Source organism: Quercus robur, chromosome 8, assembly GCF_932294415.1.
Source record: "Quercus robur chromosome 8, dhQueRobu3.1, whole genome shotgun sequence".
NCBI lineage: Eukaryota > Viridiplantae > Streptophyta > Magnoliopsida > Fagales > Fagaceae > Quercus > Quercus robur.
The window spans coordinates 30972749-30996748 of record NC_065541.1 but is presented as its reverse complement, the minus strand read 5'-3'; the positions used below and the strand labels follow the sequence as shown (position 1 = coordinate 30996748).

General features: G+C 33.3%; 2 protein-coding genes across 3 annotated transcripts; one reads left to right on the top strand and one right to left on the bottom strand.

Annotated features, from left to right (window-relative positions):
- Positions 1-5260: 5260 nt before the first annotated feature.
- On the top strand, positions 5261-8408 carry LOC126695191 (uncharacterized). The gene is made up of 5 exons (XM_050391858.1): positions 5261-5464; positions 5558-5628; positions 5750-5830; positions 6028-6071; positions 8071-8408. The coding sequence occupies exons 1-5, from the start codon at positions 5425-5427 to the stop codon at positions 8168-8170; spliced, it is 336 nt and encodes a 111-aa protein (XP_050247815.1). The 5' UTR covers positions 5261-5424; the 3' UTR covers positions 8171-8408.
- A 3509-nt stretch (positions 8409-11917) lies between these two features.
- On the bottom strand, positions 11918-17501 carry LOC126695190 (zinc finger CCCH domain-containing protein 18). Of its 2 annotated transcripts, XM_050391856.1 has the most exons (8): positions 17250-17499; positions 14992-15916; positions 14744-14911; positions 14482-14661; positions 13288-13364; positions 13023-13193; positions 12806-12923; positions 11918-12519 (listed from the first exon to the last, which is right to left on the bottom strand). In XM_050391856.1, the coding sequence occupies exons 2-8, from the start codon at positions 15900-15902 to the stop codon at positions 12447-12449; spliced, it is 1698 nt and encodes a 565-aa protein (XP_050247813.1). In that variant the 5' UTR covers positions 15903-15916; positions 17250-17499; the 3' UTR covers positions 11918-12446. The 2 variants fall into 2 exon arrangements, with proteins under 2 accessions (XP_050247813.1, XP_050247814.1); XM_050391857.1 differs by lacking the exon at positions 13023-13193 and having other exon boundaries at positions 17250-17501.
- Between the last annotated feature and the right edge of the window lie 6499 nt (positions 17502-24000).

The following is a 24000-nucleotide window of genomic DNA, read 5'->3' as shown; positions in this document are numbered from 1 at the left end:
AAAGAATAAAAGAAATGGATTCACTATTGATAAAGGGTGTTGAGGAGCTCACCATGGCTAAGTCCCTCGTCAGGGACAAGAAAAGCTTCGGTTGTCTCATGTGTTTTAGAGCGTCCATGTCCTTGGGAAGAAGGAAGGGACGCTTCAGAACCTTGGCCACATGGTAGGAGTTGCCTTTCTAGAACTCCCTGATGGAGGAGTTCCAGGGCAATGTTGCACCATCTAACTCCAACTTGGGGTTCCAAGTTGGATAGCACACGTTAGCTGAGTGCTCGGCCTCCCTGCTTTCCACCAAGAAAGCCCTCCCTCTCTCTTTAGTTGTCTTTCGCTGCTTGGGGTTTTTCTCGAGGAGCAGCTCCCCCTCCTCGGTAGGCTCTTTCTCTTTCCTCTTCTTTTTCAAGTTTAGGATGGAGAGCAAGCTGACTGGGGAAGAAGGAGGGGGAAGTGCAGGAGGGAGTTGGGATCTTGAGGCATCCTTGGGGCCTACCCCCTACCCTTCAAGAGGTCGCGCAGTCCTTTCTTTTTGTTGTCCAACGACATCTCGTATTCCTCTTCGAGGTCGCTGTTAGCACACGCAATGACAAGCTAGGGAGTTTGGGCAATTGAGTGCCTGTCTAGCTCGTCCTCAGAATTCGGTAGATGGATTACAAGTTCTCCCTGTTTCTCCCTGTCCTCTTCGAGGTGAAATTGGTCAATCTCAGCCTTAAAGGACAAGCGTAAGGATGTTGTTTCCTCCCTTGGCGTAGCTACTTCATTGGGAGAGCGTTGAAGAGGCAGTTCAACCTGTGGGAGGTCTTCTCGGGCCAAAAAACCGAGCATGGAGACGTCTATCTGACGAAGTCTAGGGTCGCTTGCCCTTATTGCGTGGCCCACTTCTTGGAAAGTGTCCGAGATCGGTTCGAAGTCCAGAATGAGGTGGACCGCTCTTAGCTGCCTGTCCTCACTCACGAACACCTCAGACCTTAAGACTTTGTTAAGGTGCACAACGTTGACCAGACTGAGGTGGGGCGCTAAAAGCCTTTTATTTGCAAAAACAGTCGAGGAACAAATCATGGTCAAAGCAATAAGACCCATTACCAAAGGAAAACAAAAGATTAAAAGAAAGCGTGGCAAAACTAAAAGAACTAAATCTTGTGCCAAGGGACCTAAACCTAGGGTATCCCACCTGACTCTCCTTCCCGAGTTTGGCAATGAAGACTATCGTGCCATTCCTCAGAGGCGATTAAGTAGTCGTCGTTCATGCCCTTGTTGGACTTGGGAAGACACGATACAAGCCTAACACTGTTGGACCGGGACTTGAGGTAATATCCTTAGTTGGCAAGAGAATGGCACTCGTACATGTGAACAACGTCGTGCCATATGAGTCTTAAGCCCATCTGCTCATTGAGAGCATCTACGCTACCTAAAACTCTAAATAGATTGGGAGCGCACTAGTGGGGACAAAACCTGTAGTTGATTAGGTAGTCTCGAGTCACCCTACCCATGGGAAGCGTTATTCCTCATTCTATGAAAGTGATCATAGGAATGACAACCTCTCATTTTTTTTCTATTTGTGACTATCCGGTCTGGAGCACAATATCGCAAGGCTACTACCTGCAGAATGTGGTACTTAGCCTTGAAGTCCTCCATGCCGGCGGTAGAGTCTACAAGGTGCTTAAATCTACCCATCTAGGCGAGCTAAAGTAATGCAAAAGAAGTTTTCAAAGAAAGGAAACAATGAATAGAAGGCCGAGGAGGTTGGCCGAGGAGAAAAGAACCTAAAGAAGTAAAAACTTACGAGAATAAGCACGTGTGTTGATCCCTGAACCTTTAAAAGATTTAAAGATTTTTTAAGAAAAGGACTTGGAAGATTTGGAAACTTGGGAAGCCTTAAAGGTTTGAGAGTTTGGGATTTCTAGAGAGCTCGAAGACTTATGAAATGAGGAAAAATGATCCTCTCGGGCACCTAAATAGGAGGCGAAATTGAGTGGGAGTTATCCTCAAAATTCAAGGAGAAACACCAGCCGTAGGATCCCCATCTCGTCGTAGGATACGGGGAACATAGCGCCGCCTGAATCATTTAATAAGACATTGCGGGCTTCGAAGTGTCAGGAATAGTTATGGACACGCGAAGCGACATTCTCACGTGTGGAAATGAAAGGAACATGTGGGATTTATTATTCAAACATCAAAACCCCATTTTTATCTTTGGATGGGAGGAGAAAACCGGAATTTTGAGGGCTATTATAGGGACAATGGGCCCAAAAATATATGTTGGGCCTTGGCCTTGTCCGAGGAGGTTAGTGGTCCGAAGATAGATCAATAGTAAGGAAGACGTAAGACTTTGAGCTCCTCGAGCTAGCTATGACTGTAGAGGTAGGTCAAGGAGGAGTATCATCCCAGCTAAACGAAGAAGGGGTTAGAAGGTGAGGTCTATTATCCGGAGTGATGTTCCAGGAAGTTCTGTTGATAAGGATATGCTCTATGAACGTATAAGACAAAATGGGAGCTGAGAAATATCTTGGGAAAAGCTGCTACCACCGCATTAAATGCTCTATAGCTAACTCTCTAGCTGCATTAATGAGGAAATGATATCTGAACAGTGTTTTTCAGTCTTATAGCTACCCCAAAGACTTCAGGAGGGTGCTGATGGGACAAGTATCAACACAAGCAATCTAATGTTGATGTGGAGAGCAGAGATGAGAGGGGAGATATGGTATAAAATAGGAAGAAGGTCCTAAGAGCAAGGGATCGAGAAATAGAGAGAGAAACACTATAGCGATCAACAACTGAACTTGTAATCAAACTTGAGAATCAATATATAAAAATTGATCTCCTCAGACTGTGCCGAGGACAATTTTCTTTAGATTAAACTATTCTATCTACATTTTCTTGTCATTTGAATCCACTTTATTTGTTGACTGATTCATTAAAACCCAGTTTTCCAACCTGCTCTCTACAAATTCATTGTATTGGGCTTTTTGGGCCTAAGTTCATTTATCATTTGGGCTAGGGACTCAAATATGGTCCTTATATTAATTAAATAATATTTATTGATTTTTTTATTTAAAATCTATTGATCCTTTTTGAGATTCAGATTGTTTTTTGTTTTTTGTTTTTTGTTTTTTTTTTTTTTTTTTGAAGTATGAATTTCATATCCATATAAATATTTTCTAGTAAACATTTATAATGAGAAAATATTTATAAATGAATAAAACACAATTTATAATTAAAAATTATAATTTAACTAAAAATAAAATTTGAGGTATAGAATAATAAAACTTGGTTATTGCAACTTTTCTAACGTTGTGGCCACTTTATTCTTTAAAGTTTAAACCTACAGTCCTGCACAAATAAAAATTAATTTATTAATTGGTTCAAAAAATTGGTATCATTATAATACAAATGGGTTGATATGATATACATCAAATTATCAATTGGTGTGATAAAAAGAGACTATGTGCGTACAAGTGTTTATTATCCAGTGGGTGGGTTTAAGAATGTTTTGTTAATAAAACTTAAAATCCAAAAAATCTTGAAGCTTTAAATGCTAAAACTCATCTGATCAATGGGTGGTTAGTGTCTTTTGTGATGTGTGTGGGTCGTGTGGGATGTGGTTGTGGTGTGCTACAATGATATTTGCTATATGCAATGTGTAGTGTAGTAATCTGTCCTGTCAGTCGTGTAATGCAGATTACACACACACACACACACACACACATATATATATATATATATATAAATATATATATATTTGAAATATTGAATAAAAGCTAATAGTCATCACAAATCAGTAGTTCAGTACTCTTCAATGGTTTCAATCTTTATGAAAATTTTATAGAGAGAGAGAGAAAGAGAGAGAGAGAGAAACGGTACTTCCAGGGCTGGCTCACACACACATCGCCCACGGTACACCATTGCAATGAAACTATTGCAGGTTGGTTTCACGATGAAGAAAGAAAGCTTATAAAAAAAAGTCCCAAGATGAAGAAAAGAAAAGTGAGAAGATAGATGGAGAGACATAAAGATAGAGAGATTGAGAGATTTTTTCTTTTGTTTTAGAAATTTATAATCTCTTATTTCAAGATATTTATGTTGTATTATTAATGAATTTGTCTGGTATTAATTTTAATTTTAGCATATTTCAAGAATGAGCCGAATTTGACTATTTTTTCCCTTTTTAATCTTCTGTATTTTAGGATATAAGTGTGCATTTTTAATGCATTCTACTGATCAATAAAAGGACTTAAATTTTTTTTTTCCTTAATTTAAAGATATATATATATATATTTTGCTTTTTTCTCTTACAATTGGGGCCTTCTTTTCGTTTTTAATCTTCTTTATTTTAGCATACAATGAAACATTTTGAATGCATTCTATTGGCCAATAAAAGGATTTAAATTTTTTTCCTTAATTAAAATTTATTTTATATATATATATATATATTTAATACAAGTGGGGGCCTTTTTTTTTATTTTTTTATTTTATTTGGGGCCCTTAGGAGATTGCATCTATAGTTCAGCTGACCCTAGGCAAGAATGGGTTTAGGATTTTTAGCCCCGCCCCGCCTCGTTCTATTAGTATAAAAAACTTAGTTTGTATTACTAAGTATTTAAATGCATTAATATTAAGACCTTTTGTTTTGTTGTGATATTAATTAACTTGTTAAACTTTTTGGATAATATTATTCAGTCTTTACTAAAAATTAGTTTGACATGATGTAATAAATTTAATTTTAATTTTAAGTATATTTATATTAATGAAACTGGTTTAAAAAATTGTAATAGTAATGCAGCAAGATTGTGACATATTAATACAAAGTAAAATTTTGCAAGGTGGAACAGGCCTTGCGAAGCCTAAGGGAGCAAAGATGGGGAAAAGAAGTCTACCTTGCCATGCGGGGCGAGGGTGATGACCACATCTTCGGCCCATCCCTCCTCTTTGCCATCCCTAATTACTCAACACTGATGCATCTATCTCAATAAAAGTTCTCAAATATTTTGATTAAAAAAGAATGGGTAAAATACTCTTTGGTTCTTAAACTTTATTAAAAGTTTGTTTTTATTCCTAAACTTTAAGAACTTCTTTTTTTGTCCCTAAACAATTAAAAAGTTCATTTTTCATCCTCAACCTATTGAAAATATTTTATACATATCCTTAAACTTTACCAAAAATTTGTTTTTCATTCCTAAATTGTTAAACATACATATATTTTCACAACACTTTTTATTTATTTTTTTTGAGACCAAACTGAAAAACTCACATATATTTCCATAACACAAATAACATTAATATAAATCTCTTGGCAAATAGCCTAGTGGTTTAACGAATGCTCAGAAATGATTAAACGCCGTGGTTTTGGTCTTTTTAGGCGATTGGGTTGAGAGAGCTTTTGAATCAGAGTGAAAGCAAAGCGAGTGAAGAGCAACAATCAAATAAGATAAAATGAATCCTCAACTCTGGCACAAAGTTGCTGCCCTCTCGGGTAATTCACCATTACCCTCTGGCGCTGGGATCTGTCTCTTTCTACTTTTATTATTTGTTTTCTGAGAAAACCCAGTTGTTTGATTTTTTTCAGGAGTTGCAGCTCTTGGGTTAGGGACATATGGTGCCCATGGCTTCAAACCCGAAAACCCAACTTACAAAGAGGTCTTCCCATTTGGATTTTGTCCTATTTCATTGTAAATTTGATTTTCAATCTTTTGTTTCCCCTATTCTTGCTCTTGATATTTTTGAGCTTCTTTGTGTTTGAACTTTGAATGTTGGGAAGGTTTGGCAAACAGCTTCTCTTTACCATTTGGTCCACACTGCTGCTTTGGTTACTGCCCCTATTACCAAACACCCCAACATTGTAAGTTTCCCTTTTCCAGTTAATTTCCCCATTTTTATTTTATTTTATTTTTACTGGGATGACTGCCACTATTGTATTTTTTGAGGTCCAATTTTATTTTGCTCAACATTTTATATCTGTTTTGTATAAATAATATGTATGTGTGTTTGTGTGCTTTTACTTATATATATATTTTTTTCTCTTCTCGGCTGTTTCAGTTTGGGGGCCTTTTGACTACTGGAATTCTTGCATTCTCTGGGACGTAAGTGCCAATTTCTACCCATTGATTTTTTAAATTTTAAATATGATGAAATGGATTGTTTTTCATTCACAAAGTCTGTCTTTTGTTTAAGGATACTTCCCTTATGATTATATATATATATATATATATATATATATATATATATATATATATATATATATATATTGTGTTTTAAATTCTGAAGTACTTTTTTTTTTTTTTTCCCCTGTTAAGCTTGCCAGTGTAGTCACAAAACTAGTTATCTAGTATAAATAATACCCATGGTCTTTTTGAGGTAAATGAGCTACAAATTATTGAAAAGGCTTATTACGTGATTGTAGAAAGTAGTGCATGCATAATGAGGTTGTTTCTGAAACCCATAAAGCCTTTGCTTGCCTGGGAGATTTGCACAGTGCGAGGGCTACTGGGGCAATGCCTTGAGTTTGACATATGGTCACACTACTAATATTGTCTTTTGTTGAAATAAATGAGGTTCAGTACAAGTCCTCGCATTTGTGTTTTCTGGATTACTATGTTACACATGAAACCAATGGGTTTCAACCATAAACCTTACCCTCTACCCATTCTTGTGGAAGGAGGAACTGCCATTTTAGCCAAAACTTATTGGCACAAGACTTATCAGTTCTGTCACAAACAGATACGAATCATATGATGTCTAAGTTCATCTTGAGTGTTATATCAATTGTCTCAAAAGCTTAAAGTTATTGGGATAATCATTTAACCACATACTTCTAACACTCCCCTCATGTGTGGGCTCAAAATACCTTTTAACAGGTGAGGCCCAACACGTAGAATTTTTAAATGGGAGGTAGAGTGGAGGAGACAGGGATCAAACTTAGAACCTTTTGCTCTGATACTATGTTAAATTACCAATTGTCCCAAAAGTTTAAGTTATCGTGATATAGTAAATATAATTATTTAACCACATACTTCTAACATTGAGAAACATCAAATCCAATTCCTTAGTGTAACTTCACATCATTTATCCTCTTTTTTAAAAATAATTTCGCATCATTTAATTTAACAGTAATAATGAGATCCATATGTGAGAATTCTCAGAGAATGATTTTTTTTTTTTTTTTCATCCAAATGTAAATGGAATGCTTCAATTTTATCTGATCCTTGATATGGGAAAATCCTGCTGTTTTATCTTACAGCTGTTGTTAAATTAAGTGTAAGATATTGAATTAATGTCATACTTTATTTATTAACCTCAAGGGGTTGGTTTAGTGGTTCTTAAGGTCTCATGACATCCATGAGATTCTAGGTTCAAAACCTCTTGCTAGGATACCCTCTTTTTTTAATTATATTATATTATATATATGTATATATATATATATATATGTTATAAAGTTCTTACTATCCATGTGCAGTACATGGGCAAGATGAGGACCAACCTCCAATTTATCAACCATTTTTCTTCTCTTAACCCAATTTTGGAAGTAGATGATATGATGGCCAGGTATTCAACCTAGTTTTGTATTCCTATGGCCGATGAGCTCTAGCTCAAGTTGCGCCTCCTATTATAAGTGCCAGGCAGAGGGTGAGGTCATGGGTTCAAGACCCACCTGCATGTGTAACTTATCAATCATAAAAAGTTTTGTATTCCTATGATCACAAATTGAATAAAAAGGTTTGGCTATCTGCCAATGTTGCATTTATTTATCATATAATAATCTTGCCCCTACACCTCAACTCCAGCAGTAAAGAGATATTGAGTTTGAATCCTTCCTAGCACCCAAGGGGAAAATGTAGGAGCTAATTAATTTTCTTTGGTAATTGTGGTATGCTAATTGGTGCTGTGTTTGTTGAAACGATTAATAAATTACAATTTAAATTCTGAATCTGATTCCCAAATGAAGGGGTTCTACTGTTGTTTTAGAATTGCTTGTTCAAATGTCTGTTTTCTGGAAACAATCTTCAAATGAAATGTTCGTACTGAATCCATATGATTTAATGGTGGATGTTGATTGGTGAAAAACACTTCGCAATTTTGCAGGTGTTATGCTGTGGCATTTCTTGAGGACAGAAAGTTTTCTATCCTAGCTCCATTTGGTGGATTTGCATTTATTGCTGCTTGGGCTAGCTTGCTTTTCTAAGGATTCAAACTACCTTTAGATGGTATCATGATTTAAGTTGCTGCACTTATAAATTTATGCATCTATGTTGATATAATGGAGAACAGAACACAGTCATGCTGACTCTTCCCTGATTGTGAATGTTTGGTAATGTAAAGATCAATGAACTTTTATTCTGCTACACTGTTGTTATTTGTTATCTTGTACTTGGATTGGGAATATAATAATAAATTTATGCTATATCTGCAGAATTGTTGTCCTTGGAAGAGAGTGAAAACCAGCTAAGCTGATTTATTAGAGTTAGAATAGACGCTAATTCATTCGCTTGTGTGTGTCTGTGACAGCAAATTGCCATAAATTGTTACACAAAACCAGCTCTTGGGATGGGAACATAAATGAATCCCATGTCTTGAACTTTTTCTGGATTTATGCAGATCCACATATTATTTTCTTTGGTGATAAATTCTCGCCTTGACAACCTAAATCCAGCATCCTGAAAATATTTTCATAAATTTTCTAGATTCTCTACTTATGGTGATAAATTATCTACTTAATGCCTTCTTAACGCCTTAACCTGTTGTATTCATATTGACGTTAAGTTTATAACGGAAGAGGCTTATTATAGTGATTGTTTGCAAATTCCAAATTAAAAGGCGCCTCATTATCCAATTATCCTTGCAATGACATATATGTATTAATTTAGGTGCAAATTAACATCTAAATAAGCCATTTTCTTTTTTTACCTAATTTAACATCTATAAGACAAATTATAAGCATACAAAGCAACCTGTTGTTTATAGATAGCAATAAAAATAACACATGCATATTAACAAATTTACATAAACAACTCTCAATACTTATAGCTACAGCAAGAAGATTCTAATTTTGGCTTCAAAACACATCTAAGAAGCTTTTAAGTTAGCCTCAATTTCAATTTTATTGTTTTTTTTTTTTTTTTTTTTTTTTTTTTTTTTTTTTTTTTTTTAGAGGAAACAATTTCAATTTTGTTAAAATTAAGTTTATGTGAAACTCATTTATAACTTTTACTATATATAAGATTATTATGGTATCGTATCAAAAAAGAAATACATTCTCTAACTCAAAAAAAACAAAAACAAAAAACAAAATAAGCAAGTAGCCAAGACTTTTACGCTTTCTTAAATTTATGTACTTTTATTTTGCTTATATATATATATATATATATATATATATATATATATATATATAAATCATGTCTTCTTGACTTCATAGTTTATACTACCATTTCCTTTTTGTATTTTTTTCTTCTTTTTTCTAAACATGTCCATACTAAAATGTTGTTTTCTTCTTTTTTTTGACTGCGTCATCCCATGGTTATATTACCCAGATTAAAGATAATACATTTTAGGCACATAACTGTACCAATTGCATGGATTCCTAAGAGAAAGTTGTCATCTTGATTATGAATGGTAACTTCCAGTGTGGATTAGGGCAGTATGATTCTGATCCGCTTATCCAATAAAGCAGGAAAGTAAGATCTGTTTTTGTTTTTTTTTTTAGAAAGAGGTAAGTAAATTCAATATGGAGTAATATTTGCTTCTTCTTTTTTGGGATAAGTGGTGTTAATTAATTAATAATAATAATCAAAGGGTAGGAAGGGGGTAACAAGAATGATTTTCCTACATGGTTGTTTCTATATCCTACTCATTGGATCAAGTAGGAGAACTGATGACGATAAGGGCAATACTACATGTGCCACTAGGGTCTTGAGGAGGACAGTAGGGTGGGAGAAGGGAGTGGGAGGCGGCACATTAAGAGAAAATGTTAGGTTCTAGGATTTGTGTAAACTAATTAGTTTTTATATAGGATAGGAAGAGTTGGTTATTTTTAAAAAAAAAAATTATTAAATATATAATATATTTTAAATATATAGATGGGCCGAGCTGAGTTTGGTAGGTTTGGAATTTTATAACCCGAACTAACCCGACCCGCTATCAAAATTTTTTTTGTAACCCAACCCAACCCACCAAGTCCTAAAAAATGACCCAATCGAGTGGATTGGGTTGGATCGGGTCAGTTTTGGCGAGTTGGCAGATTGACTGCATACCTTTAGACACAACACACATTCGTTAAAGCACCATTGTTCAAATTACTTAACTCATGTCAAGTATCATATAAAGTGAAACAAGAACTATGACGACCAAGCCATAGCCAAGGTGGTACATCATCAAAATAGATAGTAGGTTGTATCAATTATAGATTAATTATTACTAATTTAATGCCGGTGATGATACATGCACCACAATGCATCATCTCGTATCTATGTCATTATTGTGTACTTCGCTATCATTCCCTTCTGCAGTTAGTTTCTAGTTTTGCAATATAGTGGGAAAAGTATGATATCATATTAAAAACTTGGGACCACGTGAAATGTACAAAAAATTCTGCTTTATTGTTTCCCAAATGAGAAGCTTGTGCAGAAGTAGAAGTGTTTAATAAGATAGATATAGAGGAGCCAAGATAAATAGAATAGATAGATAGGTAGTGCAGCGCGATGAAGTGCTGTGTCTGCTTTGTTTTTTAACAAGTTTAATGGTCCTAGTCATCATGTTATGTTATTTTTTTTTAATAATATATATAATATTAATTAACATCTTTGATTGATGTCTTTAATTGTTTGCCCCCTTGTATTGTTGGCACTAATCCACGACTATCGACCTAAAATTATTTACCCTCCTTTTTGTCTTCTATATATATTTATTTCAAGTGATGAGGCAGGCATTTAATTTGCTCAAATAATTTGGATATGTTTTGATAGACAGTGTGTATCATTAACAAACTTTTAATGGCTGATGGCTTAAAAAGCTCCCTCCCCAGGAGTACTCTCAATTTTAAGGGATTTTTATTATGGATAACTACACAAACTTTTTGTGTAAAACTGATCGTATATACTTTTCGTGATTTTATTGAGGGTCGTTCTCGTTCACTACCTAATAAAAGAACAGTAGTGTAAAAGGGCATAAAATAAGTAAATAAATAAATAAAAAGGGTCCACAAATCTAAGACAAAATCCAAACGAGGTCCACAACTATCATCATATTCATCACACACCAAGGCCACTTTCCTGAACTCTCACTCAAATATTAAAAAAAAAAAAAAAAAAAAGTAAAAAGATGTTATTGTCTCTGTCAATGGACTTGATCATTATGTAACAAGAAGTAGGGGATAGTTCTTTTTCTTTTGCTGAAAAAAAGGCATAATAAAAAAGAAAAAGAAGACACATAGACATAGACATAGTAATTATTAATTATTAGTTAGTATGTCGTTTGGGGGGAGCTTCCGCCATTCCATTCAAGGCTCTATGCTATGGTACCAAAAATAAATAAAATAGTTAGGTTGCAGCTAGCTGGACCCACGCAATGCAACGCAACGCTGCCAAATCTGTTCGTAACCGTACACTATAGCATTTTTTTTTTTTTTTTTTAAGATTGGGATGATAATGGTACTGGCTTTATTGATGAACATCTTGAATGAAAATCAGCTATGGCTATGCAGCCTTTGTATTATTGAAATGACCATATATAGTTTGTTCGTTGTCTGACTTTGAATTGAATGGCAAAAACTGCTTCCCACTTTGGACATGCAAAAAGAGTATCAATCTTAGTCACAACTCTCAAAACACACACCAGAAATATCATGTCTATAACTTTAATCAACATTAAATTATTTATTTTAATGTTAAATTATTGCTAAAAAAATTAAAGCACATTATCAAAACAATAAGCATAGTGCACCAAGAAATATACTAATTTATAAGCTGAGACTGTATGTATAATTAAATTTATTAGCATTTGTGTCTCAGTGTTGCAGAGATCTCTACACTTTTCTTCTTTCTCTGAACCCTGCATTTTTTTTTTCCTTTTTCCTTTTTTCTAATTCCTTTCATCTTCAGCTAAAGCAGACTATATTACATTCTCTTCTAAAGGCCCATAAGCTCTCTTCCATGCCTTCGTGATTACATTTTTTTTTTTTTTTTTTTTAAAGGGAAAAAAAGAAAAGAAAAGAAAAGAAAGTTTAGAGACCTGTTACATATTTGCTTTTCTGTATCATTCTTCTTTGCAATCTCCACCAAAAGTAACATGGAGAAGAACTTCTAGAGTTTCTCTCACCTTCGATTGGTATGCCCTTATGGAGCTTAAAGACCCACCATGTTGAGGAGAAACCCAAAAAGGAAGAAAAAGTAAGTCCTGTTGTATCGAACCCTTGAATTAGTCTTAGATTTCATTCCTCTACTTCTATAATTTCTGTGTCACAATCTCTATATAACTGTTGAAATGCCACTCCCTATAGCAGATGCAAAAGGGCTCTCTGGAAGGTTTAGTCCTTGAATGCTGCAATTGGTTAATATAATCTTTCAGGTACAAGTATGTGAGCAATAAACAAATAAACACTTTAGAACGCCCTATCAAAATACAATAAATCTAAGATATACAACAAATTTCATAATATTTTTTCATTACTGTTAAGATGGCTGGTTGTGATTAGTGTATAATAAAAGTGATGTTGCACTAGTCACAATCTGTCATCTCAAGTGTTATGAAAAAAGTTTTGAAATTTGTGCATTTGTAACAATGTTGTTGATCTAAATATCGACAAAAGCACGGCACGTCTTCATACCTATCCTGGTCATTGTAGTTGGTGTTTTTGTGCCTGACTTTGTCCTCACTGGTGGAGCCATTGTTCAAAACATCCAGCAAATAATTAAAACGTTCGGCAGATGGGAACTCTGCCTGTTCTGCACGGGCCACAGTGTCACGTAAGAGAGAGTTTTAGTCATGAACAAAAAAGCCAAATGGAAATTGCTACATTGATTAAATATGCAAATAGCTTAAACCTTCTGAGAGCTTCAACTCATTCATTGAGTAGCCAAAAAAAGGGCGGTGGGAAAAGTGTTTAGGGGTTAGTTGCAACTCTGAGGAATGCCTTCTCTCAAATTTAAGTGCTTTCTCATGTTCCTCCATGAGCTGCTTTCTTAGAAGTCTTGAGTTATCACAAACTCGTGCAACTAAGAGAAAGAAATAAAATTTACACAAATAAATTATTCAGACATAAGGAAGATGCCATGACTCATAAATATTGAAAATATATGTTTCACTCACTTGAGTTAAGCTCAGAATCTCCATCTATGAAATGTGGACTGTAATACAAAGGATGCTGCATTTTATCTGTGTGCTTCCTGCATATGACAAACACCAAAAAAAAAAGTCAATACATTGACACCAGTTAGGAAACAAAATAGGAGGCGACATAGAAGGTGCACCAGAAATACAATTTAAATCCAAATACCTTCAAAACATTATAGAACCCTAAAAGTAGCATTACAACACATTCAATGAATTACAAATTTCCAATTCAATGTCAGCAACAATTTTCTCAAGGGGATTTACCAGGCAAAGGCAGGAAGCCAGGGAATGGGTATATTTTCTATAGATAAATCTCCCTAGAATTGTGAAAAAACCATAATTTGTCATAAGAGTTTTGAGAAAGTGACACGAATAAAATTCAAACTAAATTAGCACTATTCAATTAAAAGAAAAAAGTAAAAAAATAGATAAATGCATAAAGGAAGCACCCAGTTTTGTCAAGAAAGTGACACAAAACAGCTGGAAAACTGAAATGTGAACTTCTCAAATGTGAAGCTAGGACCTTAGTTGATGACTGTAAGGAATACATGGGTATCAACATGGAATTAGGCTATTAATTATTACAAGGAGTGCCCAACATTTCTATTTATATAAAAGAATGCTTTTACTTTTCCTTTGGTCTGAATTATAAAACTTCCAAGGACTTTTTTCCTCTGATTTAGGCCCATGCTGTAAGTGCGGAATTAAAAAAATAAAAGGCCCTACTTCAACATCAATTGCAATACCACCAGCTATAAAGATGCTGTGAGGATATGGAGAGATAAAAATTGATGAAAAGCTAATTTAAAAAATCAGCGAATTCAGAAACCCAGAAAAGTAGCCGAGAAATATTAAAAATTGGGACATGTTACAGAGGATGTTAGTGGTACCGGTTGTGCCACCAGCCAAGAGAAATGTTTGCATGTAATAAAGTATGAAGACTGAACACAACATCACCATAATTATAAGAGGACATAAGGCTTAGTAAAGCGTAAATGTTTGTCAGCAGTAATAATACAAACCACAAGCATGCACCAAAAAACAAAAAAACAAAAAAAAAACCTAACCAAAGGAGATGATAATATAAAAACATAAAAAGAGGCAATTAAAAAACAAATAGTGCCAGAATCTTCTCACAATTAGAGGGGGGAGGGTAAGTTTTACTTTTACCTGTCAACAAGCCTTGACTTTTCTCTGTAAGGTTTCACCAGAACACGAGCCCCACATACAAAATGAGGATTCCCCTTGGCTAAAATTTGCTTGACAGTCTCCGCATAAACAAAAGTGACAAAACCAAACATCCTCTTCTGTTGGCAAGGAATCCTAACATCTTGAACAGGCCCAAATTTGCTGCAAAACATGGAAATTTTTTTATTAGCTCAGAAACCAAAAAAGAAAAGCAATAAATAAATATAATTTCAGAGTCTCTTACTTGAAGTAGTTAGAAACATCTTGCTCTGTGAAAGTGCTCTCAGCTGGGAAGGTAAGATAAATCTGTCGAGAACCAGCAACAATTCCACCAGGATCACTTCTCTCACCAGTGTACTCCAAGTATTTTGGAACATCTTCCGCCAATATTACCGAGTGCTGCCCATGAGGCCTACAAATCAAACAATAACAATTCAAAATTTATGCACATGAAATTTCATGGTGCAATTTAGTATGTGTAAGAAAAATAACCTGTCAATGAGACGAATGCTGTTCTTCAATCGAGCAAGAAGCTTTGTCAGACTATACCCAGCCTTACCGTGCCTTTGGCTCTCTGTAAGATACCCTTCAGCCTGAAGGATCCTCCCATACTTCTCATAATACATCATTGGCAGTGATGCAATTGAAACTGGCACGCCTCTTCTCGATTTAAGAAGCTCTGTCAACTCCGTTTCAAGCTTTTCGAGAGAGCCAGGAGAGAACATATGATCATCATTAGGGAGCTCGTTATTAGAGCTTGGACTGAAAATCTGAGAAAAGCTTTCTGGCATGGGGTTGCCATGGAAGTAGCGACAGTTGTTTCCATGTTTACAAAACCCCTTGTTGAAGTAATGGCATACTTTAACAGGAAATTCAGGCAAGCTCGGAGACCTTCGGCTGGTTCTCACACCCAATGCAGGTTCCGGGTAATAATAGTTGCTTGAAAAATCCGAACCAACCGAACGAGCAGACCCTGTCTGATCTTCCATGTTCAAGAACTGCATTTGCTTTTGAAGGCGATAATCTTCAGCAACTGAATCCGAGAATAAATCCACTGGTTGCTGATCAGCGACCACTTGGGGATCCCAGTAGGTTGCTGGGTGTGACAGAGATGCCGAGTAAGTTTTGAAAGGTAAAGACAGGTCTGAAACAGGTGCTTGGTTCACATGAGAGGGCGAGATGGAGATGGGAGAAGTAGAAACCACCAGTTTTGATAAGCCAAGCTCGGTTTTGGCTTTGTTGATCAAAGAGTAGATCAAATTATCAGGACTGAAGGCCAACCGGATCATTTCACGTTCACCATGGTCTTGTAAAAGAAGATACCCAATAATCTTTGACACATTTTCAGGCTCTACTTTCTGAATCCTGTTGTACACAACTTTTGTAGACTCAGAAAAATCCATCTCAATCCGCACCCCTACATAATAAGCTTATAGATTAGATTACAATGGAAATTGGCATATCAGAGTAATCACAACATATCTGGTACTGGTAGAATGTGTTTTTATTTATTTACTTATATAATTTAAGATTTCATCAACTCAACTCAACTCTTTTCTCGACCTACAACAGAAACAAATGCAGACCAAGTTAACCCCTAAACTACATTATTTACCATTACATCTAAGTCTGACATTTCAACGCTCATTTCTGGTAAAAACAACCAAAAATTAATGAATTAGACCAAAAAAGATTATCAGTAGGTAATCTTGTTGGTTCTGATATTACTATCCTCCACATTCACTTCATTTTTTACACCATCAACAGTTCTAGAGCAGAAGCATAATAAGAAATGAAAACAAGAATTTGTTTCTCTACTTAGCATTAAAATATAAATAAATAAAAAGGAATGAAGCCACAAAAAGCATAAACAACCAAACCAGAAGAAAAAACATTTTACTTTCTGTTAACAAAGTTGAAACCCATTATTAAGTTCAACAAATTTCTACCTTTCTGAAAACAGATTGGGAGTTAAACCAGAAAATAGTGCTTATAATTATATTTGGTGAGAAAATGAACAAAAAAGAACATTTTTCTTTCATGTGAAACAGAAAAGAGAATAAGTTTACCACAAATTCACCCTCAAAAACAGAATTCCATGTTCTTTTCCTTTCAGACAAAGAAACCACGTACTTAAAACATTTTCTAGAAACTCCTCCCCAGAAAACATAAATAAATAAAGGACAATTTTAATTTATTTATTTTTTATATCATCTCCTCTTGTTTCGAAAGAAAAAAAACCAAGTTAATAAAAAAATAATTAACATGGTATAAAAGCCAAAATTTTAACAAGCTAAAGGAAAACCAAAATCTTGAACGCACGCTTTGAACACTAAATCATTGTTTCACAACATTTATCAAACAAATCCATGGAGAGAGAGAGAAATTGACCAAAAAGAGAAGAAGAAAAAAACCAAAATTCTTTATCTTCTCATTTTCAGGAAAAAGAACTTAAAAAATATGCACATCTTAAACGCTGTGATAAATGCTTCAAAACCATTATATGAGACAAACCTATATTACAAAAGAATTAACTGCTCAATAGGTAGAACAGAAGAAGCAACACAAAGCCAAAGTTACATACAAAAATGAAGAAACACTCAAAAACATTTTGAAACACTGAAAGCATAATTTTTGCAACATTTCTCAAAAACCCAATTTGGCAAAGTAAAAAATTTAACCACAATGACCACCACAAAAAATGAAAACAACAAGAAATGAAACTTCCTAGGCATCATAGAGTGACATACCCAGCAAATCCAACAGCACCCTGAAGATGAAACAAAGTCAGACAAACCAATCCAAGGCCTCAAACTCCTATATGGCCATGAATGATTGCTCACTCTGTTCCTCTCTCTTTCTGTCTCCAACTCTCTCTCTCTGCCTCTCTACCTCTCTCCCTCCATCCCTCTCGCCCTCTATATATCTCTAGCTATTTTTATCTCCTTCTATTATACTCACTATTCTATATTTCTCTCTTCAAAAACGACACCATTCTTAAAAAAAGCAAAAATGACAGAAAGGATAGCTTTAAAGGGCGCCTTGTCTTTAGTTCAAATCAATACACATGGATAAAACCCACGTACATATAATTATAATACAACCCCTTTTAAAGAAAAAGAAATCACAACAAAACAAAATTATACTAACTACATTTTTTTTTTGGAAAAAAAAAAAATCATTAATGTAATTATTTAATCGAACATTACATACTTGTGGTCATTCTCTTTTGGTTTTTTATTTTTAAGGAAAATATTAGTAATGGTTTTGAGGAAATAATAGATAACAGGTTTGTTTTTTTTTTAGGAGATAATAGATTACAGGTTGTACTTGTTGTTGTTGTTACAGAAAATTGCGGGAATTTCATAGGGAACGTGACTGATTTCCCAAACTACCCTTAGTCAATCTCGTAGAAAAAGTCAAATTCAGTTTCTGGGTTGGCTTATCTATCTGAACATTTGATTAGTATGCCCTACTACACATACACTGAAGTAGTCTAGACTCTAGACTCTACAAAGCTGTGCTATAATTCTTTTGATGTGTTGTAGTGTAGTGTAGTATATCAGTTTTTTCAAATCAAAATTATAATATATAATTTTTTTTATTAATCACTAGAATTATATATTTGAACTTAATTGAACAATATAATTAATTTTTTAGTCTCTTGTTGATAGTTGATGTACTTAAATTTTGATTATCTTAATAAAATCTTTAAAACATTTTATAAAAAAAAAAATGGAAAGAATTTTGATGAATGGTAGTAAAATAATTGATGGGTGCATTGTATGGGGCCTACTGGACCCACAAACAATACAAAACAAATGGATGGAATGAAAGAAGAGAAGAAGGTGAAGTGTGGAGGCCACAGAAGGTGAGAAAGAATGGCGGTGATTGATTGTAGAGTAGTAGCTTAATGGCTTTGGAATTAATTCAGAAAACTTGGCAAAATCCAAAATCTATCTAAGAATGAAAGACATTTTTGCATGAAGGCCACGTGAGAGGTTTGACAGCGAATTTTCAGAGTCTGTTTGTTTCCAGGTGGTTGCTGTCCACGGATAAGTAGCTACGAATCATTCATAACCGCAACCGATACTGCTAGTCTACTACATACTACTACATTTTTTGATAATCAAATTTCTCTGATTTTCATATGGGTCCCACCTTTTCTCCTTCCGTGATTGCGGCATTAGCCAGAGGTGCAGTACTTTTATATGGGTCCTCATGTTTTTTAAGAAGAATGTTCCTCTTCCTCAACTTTTATATTGGTCCATTATTCTAATTTAATCATTTTTATTGAATTCATCATTTAGTTATATTAAAAATTATTAGGTATTTTCGGAGCATCATAAATATGTATTTTTTCCTCTCATATGAATGGTGGGTCCCACCATAAATTTAATTAATGGGATTTACCATTCATGTGAGAGAATGGAGTACGTATTTATGATACTCCAGGAGTACACGATAATTTCTCTAGCTATATAATCCTTAGAAAGAAGATAACATTATTTTGTATTGTGTCCCTTTGAGATATTCAGGTGATGAGTTTAATAGATTTAAAAGGTGTGTTATAAATTTGGATGTCTCAAACATTATTTACACTATTGATTTATGAGATTTTTACGTTGTATTATAGAAGAGAGTAAAATAATGTGATTAAAAGTTGAGAAATCACTTACTTATATATATATATATATATATATATATATATATATATATTTATATATATATATATAAAAGTAAGTGATTTCTCAACTTATATATATATATATATATATATATATATATATATATATATATTGTATTGCACCTAAACGCCCAAGTTCATATTGGGCCTTGAACCATGAATCAATGATATGGGCCAAGGATCTAATCTTCACATCGACAAAGGCCCCGGCCCAGACCCACGAATAGCCACCAACGTGGACTGAGTATTGTCAAGACACTTAGAAAGCATATCGCATACGCCCTATTCACAGGATACTCGGGAAACCATTTCCGGTAACTATGCACATGCTCGGTCACATCGCCCGGACACATCACCATTTACGTGCCCGGCAGAACCTTAGGAAACTTCGCTGCTGAACACACTAATTGAAGTGGGAACCATTTCCAAGGCCACTTGTACCTAAAAACCCACTTAAGCCCATTGACATTGGACTCTTCTTTGCACTAAGGGAGAAGATAATGATGATCACCCCATTAACGAATGCTATAAATAGGAGAAATGAATGGATAGTTGGGGGATGCAATTCTGAGGGAAAGAAGAGAGTAAGAAAGAAAGAGAGAGAGAGAGAGAGAGGAGTTAACGTTGAGAAAAAGGGAGAAAAGTGTTTGCATTGGGTCCCTTAGCCTAGGACAACCCAAGGTAGGATACTCAGACCTATCAAATAAATAGATTGTGAGCCCAAATAATGGTTTGGTCCATCAAGTCCGTCCTTGGAGCTTACATATATATATATATATATATATATAATTTTTTTTAAAACATTTATATTTCATTAGTTACTATAATTATATGATTTGAATTTAATTAAAAATATATACAACACTTAAAAAAAAAAAAATATATATATATATATATATATATATACATATATATAAGTTGTATTCTTTTATTTTCAATGAATTAAATCAACACAAAAAAATAATGATAAAAGGATTTAGAAAATTTATATGCCAACTTCTTAGTTTCTTTAACTATTTTTTTAAGAGAGGAAAAGTTTCATAGAAGAGAAATACTATGTCCACAACTTTTTCACAATAATTTTAAAACAAATTTTAGAAGCAAGTTATTACTACAGCATAAAAAAAAATTAATTTCAGTGGTGAGATTAAAATAATAATAACTTGTCATATATGATTTGTTGTAAAAATATTGTGGATGTAGCATTTCTTTTAATAGAATATCAGAGACACTTGTTATAATTAATTTTTCTTTTTTCCCCAATTTTTAGAAAAAAAAATCAACAAAAAGTTAGATAAATTGTTTCTAAACAGACATGTAGGTTGGATTATATTAATTGCATGTCTATAATTTATAATTGATATAATTGCAATCTTAGTCCGATGTATTGTCAAAAAATAGTTCATTACTATTCATATGGTACATGATATATAATTTGAGAAAAATATATTTATACGTATATAATATTCTTGTCTAAAAATTTTCAATATAAAAGAAATTCTTCAAAGTATTTACGTTTAATGGCGTAAACTTTTTTTTTTCTTACATTTATAGTTTCGTGTAGTTTAAATACAAAGTACTTAGACAAAATTAGTCTCATCACGAGTGGTTTGCACGTGCGATGAGGTTTTTTATTTTTATTTTTTGGGTTTGGTCTAGTGTCATAATTTTTCATTTATCTCAATTTTTAGATTATGACAACCCAAAAATTAAATGAAAGAAACCTGTGAGTCTTGATGAAGTAAAAAAAAAAAAAAAAAGTTGGAATGTTTTCTTGAAGGAAATATACAAAGTGAATTTTTTTTTTTATTTTTTTTTTTAAGTTTGTTTTGAAAACATGGATTAGTAGGAGAGTGCATAATTTTCAGACTCGGACCATTCAATGAACTGGAAAAAAAGAGAGGTTCAAGGTTTTTAAGGTTGGACCGAGGTCGAACCGTGATGACATTATAATTAATTAAATAATAATAAAATACAAATAAAGGTATTAAAATGACAAATGTTATTTATTTTTTTTTTTATACTAAAACTATGTCTAAAAAAAATTTAAAAAATTTCAAATGAATTTTCACCATTTTTATAAGGATAGAAAATATTAAAAGCATAAACAAGTTTAAAAGTTTTGTGTTTAGAAATTTTTCAAATTAAAAAAAAAATTCAAAATAAAATCATTTTCAACTTAAATTAATAAATTTTATATTCACATGTAAAAAACATAATTCATGAACTTCTAATAAAATTATCAAATAACATGGGAAATTGAAAAGGTATGATCTAAACTAAAAGTAAATAAAATATTTTCATTCAAGAGTGACACATCAAAGCAGCATAGCCTAATGGTAATTGGATCAGTAGGTTCTTAACATCCTTTTGGATCCTAGGTTTCATCCTTCACGCCTCCCACTTCTTTGAAGTATTTTATATTTTAATTGCATAACATAAAGAACTAGTTCTATTTGTTAAATAACTGCGTTATCACCCGATTCAAGGTTGAACTGGTTCTATAGGTTTCATCCCTCACGCCTCCCACTTCTTTGAAGTATTTTATATTTTAATTGCATAACATAAAGAACTGGTTCTATTGGTTAAATAACTGCATTATCACCCGATTCAAGGTTACCCAGGTTGGACCGGTCGGTTTGGTCCGAGTTTGACAACCTTAGGAGAGTGTCCTATTTTGTAGGCATTTTAAAGGGTATTTCTGAATTGCATAAAAGTAAATTGCATAACATAAAGAACTAGTTCTATTTGTTAAATAACCGGATTATCATCCGATTCAAGGTTACCCGGGTTAGACCGGCCGATTCGATTCAAGTCTAAAAACCTTGAGAGAGAGTCCTATTTTGTAGGTATTTTAAGGGGTATTTCTGAACCTTTTGTAGGCATTTTAGAGAGGTACTATATCTATAACATTTTCACAATAAATCATAGGTGGTTAGTTGTTATTGGTTCAAATTTGAACCTAACACTAAGATTACATTTTTACCCTAACAATAACAACCAGTAACAACCTGCCACTTAGGATTTGTTGTAAAAATATTATGAAAATGTTTTGGACATATCATTTCTCAGGCATTTTAAGGGGTATTTCTGAACCGCATAAAAATCTAGTCTAAAAAGGGGAATCCTATTATAGATAATAGATAATACTATTTAAGGGTTTCCGCTATTTAGAATGAACATTTTGTTGGTTCAAAAATACCCTCATATTCCTTTCTTAAAAATGTTTTAATAATAGGATTAACTAAGTAAAGAGAGATGCTACGTCTACAACATTTTTACAACAAATCACAGTAACAAGTGCATATTTTCATGTATATTTTCATCAAGTGCATATTTTGAATATAAATAAAAAACGTGGACAACAGTGGAATGTCTTCTGTCCACCTTCAATTCTACAGTATTATCATACAAATAATATATAGATGAATATATTCATCGGAATTGGTATCATTTTTTACTAGATGGTTATTTAGGTGGTTGAATTTAAATTTATTTTTTTAATTATGAATTTGTGTATTATTTTTGGTAATTTTTATACTTTTTAATGTTATGAATGAAGGAATATGGAAATTAAATTTGAAGACATTTACTAAACTTCCTTAAACTTGGAGTTTAATTTCATATTTGAAATTTCAGCATCATATTTCAGTGGGAAATTAGCAAGGTTACCATGGCAGTAAACATTTTTTTTATGAGACACAGAGATAAACAATTAGTAAGGCTCCTTAAGTCAAATAAGTAGTTAGTTAGGTTCCTGAAGTCAAATAAGTAGTTTACTAGCCTTTGAGCATGCGCTCGTGCTCGTTCTCAGAGGCTCTTCTATTTTTTGGGTAAAAAATGCGTGCTCAGAGGTTTTCCTATCTTTTGGGTAAAAGTTAATAATTTGCATAAATTATAATTTGGGATTAATATATTTTCCAATTACAAAAAAACCTAGGGTTGTGATGAGTAGCGCTCGTTCTCAGAGGCTCTTCTATTTTTTGGGTAAAAAAATGCATGCTCAGAGGTTTTTCTATTTTTTGGGTAAAAGTTAATAATTTGCATAAATTATAATTTGGGATTAATATATTTTCCAATTACAAAAAAACCTAGGGTTGTGATGAGTATTAAGTGTTTGTGGGTGGAATAATTTTTTCATCACAACCCTAGGTTTTTTTTTTTGGTGATTGGAAAATATATTAATCCTAAATTATAATTTATGTAAATTATTAACTTTTACCCAAAAAATAGAAGAGCCTCTGAGGCTAGTAGATATATATAATTTTTTTACATTACATCTATATAAGATTAAGATTAATTGAGATTAAAGTGATAGCCAATATTAATCACAATCTTTGTGGTGGCTTAAGAATCCCACCTCCATTTCCTCCATCATCCACCTGAAAAGAAAAAAAAAAAAAAAAAAAAAAAAAAAAAAAAAAAAAAAAAAAAAAAAAAAAAAAAAAAAGAAGAAGAAGAAGAAGAAGAAGAAGAAAAAAGAGAGAGATTAATCAAGAGCTCTACGAAATAATTTTTTTTGCTCCACCACTTATATGTGGTAAAATATTTAGTCAAAATATTGTGGTAAAGTAAAATTAAAGATAAAACCTTACAACCTTAACTATTGCCTACTGGCAAGTGTTATATATATAAGACTTTTTTTTTTTTTTGAGAATATTAAATATTTTTAATACACACAGGGAGAGAGGAGAAGATTTTAAAGAAACTTATAGTGGTGTATATCCAAAAGAGCCTTTATATATAAGACTTATAAATAAGTCATCCTTCAAAAATGAAATAGAAAATGTTCAAAATAATTTGGTGAAAAGAAC

What these genes read in the sequence shown, in the direction of transcription:
- LOC126695191 (XM_050391858.1), top strand. Translation starts at nt 5,425, where the DNA reads ATGAATCCTCAACTCTGGCACAAAGTTGCTGCCCTCTCGG. An exon ending in AAAACCCAACTTACAAAGAG is followed by an intron (nt 5,629 to 5,749) that starts GTCTTCCCATTT and finishes AATGTTGGGAAG; the next exon opens with GTTTGGCAAACAGCTTCTCT. An exon ending in TTACCAAACACCCCAACATT is followed by an intron (nt 5,831 to 6,027) that starts GTAAGTTTCCCT and finishes CGGCTGTTTCAG; the next exon opens with TTTGGGGGCCTTTTGACTAC.
- LOC126695190 (XM_050391856.1), bottom strand. Translation starts at nt 15,902, where the DNA reads ATGGATTTTTCTGAGTCTACAAAAGTTGTGTACAACAGGATTCAGAAA. An exon ending in GATGTTTCTAACTACTTCAA is followed by an intron (nt 14,662 to 14,743) that starts GTAAGAGACTCT and finishes CATGTTTTGCAG; the next exon opens with CAAATTTGGGCCTGTTCAAG. An exon ending in AGATTCTGAGCTTAACTCAA is followed by an intron (nt 13,194 to 13,287) that starts GTGAGTGAAACA and finishes TCTTTCTCTTAG; the next exon opens with TTGCACGAGTTTGTGATAAC.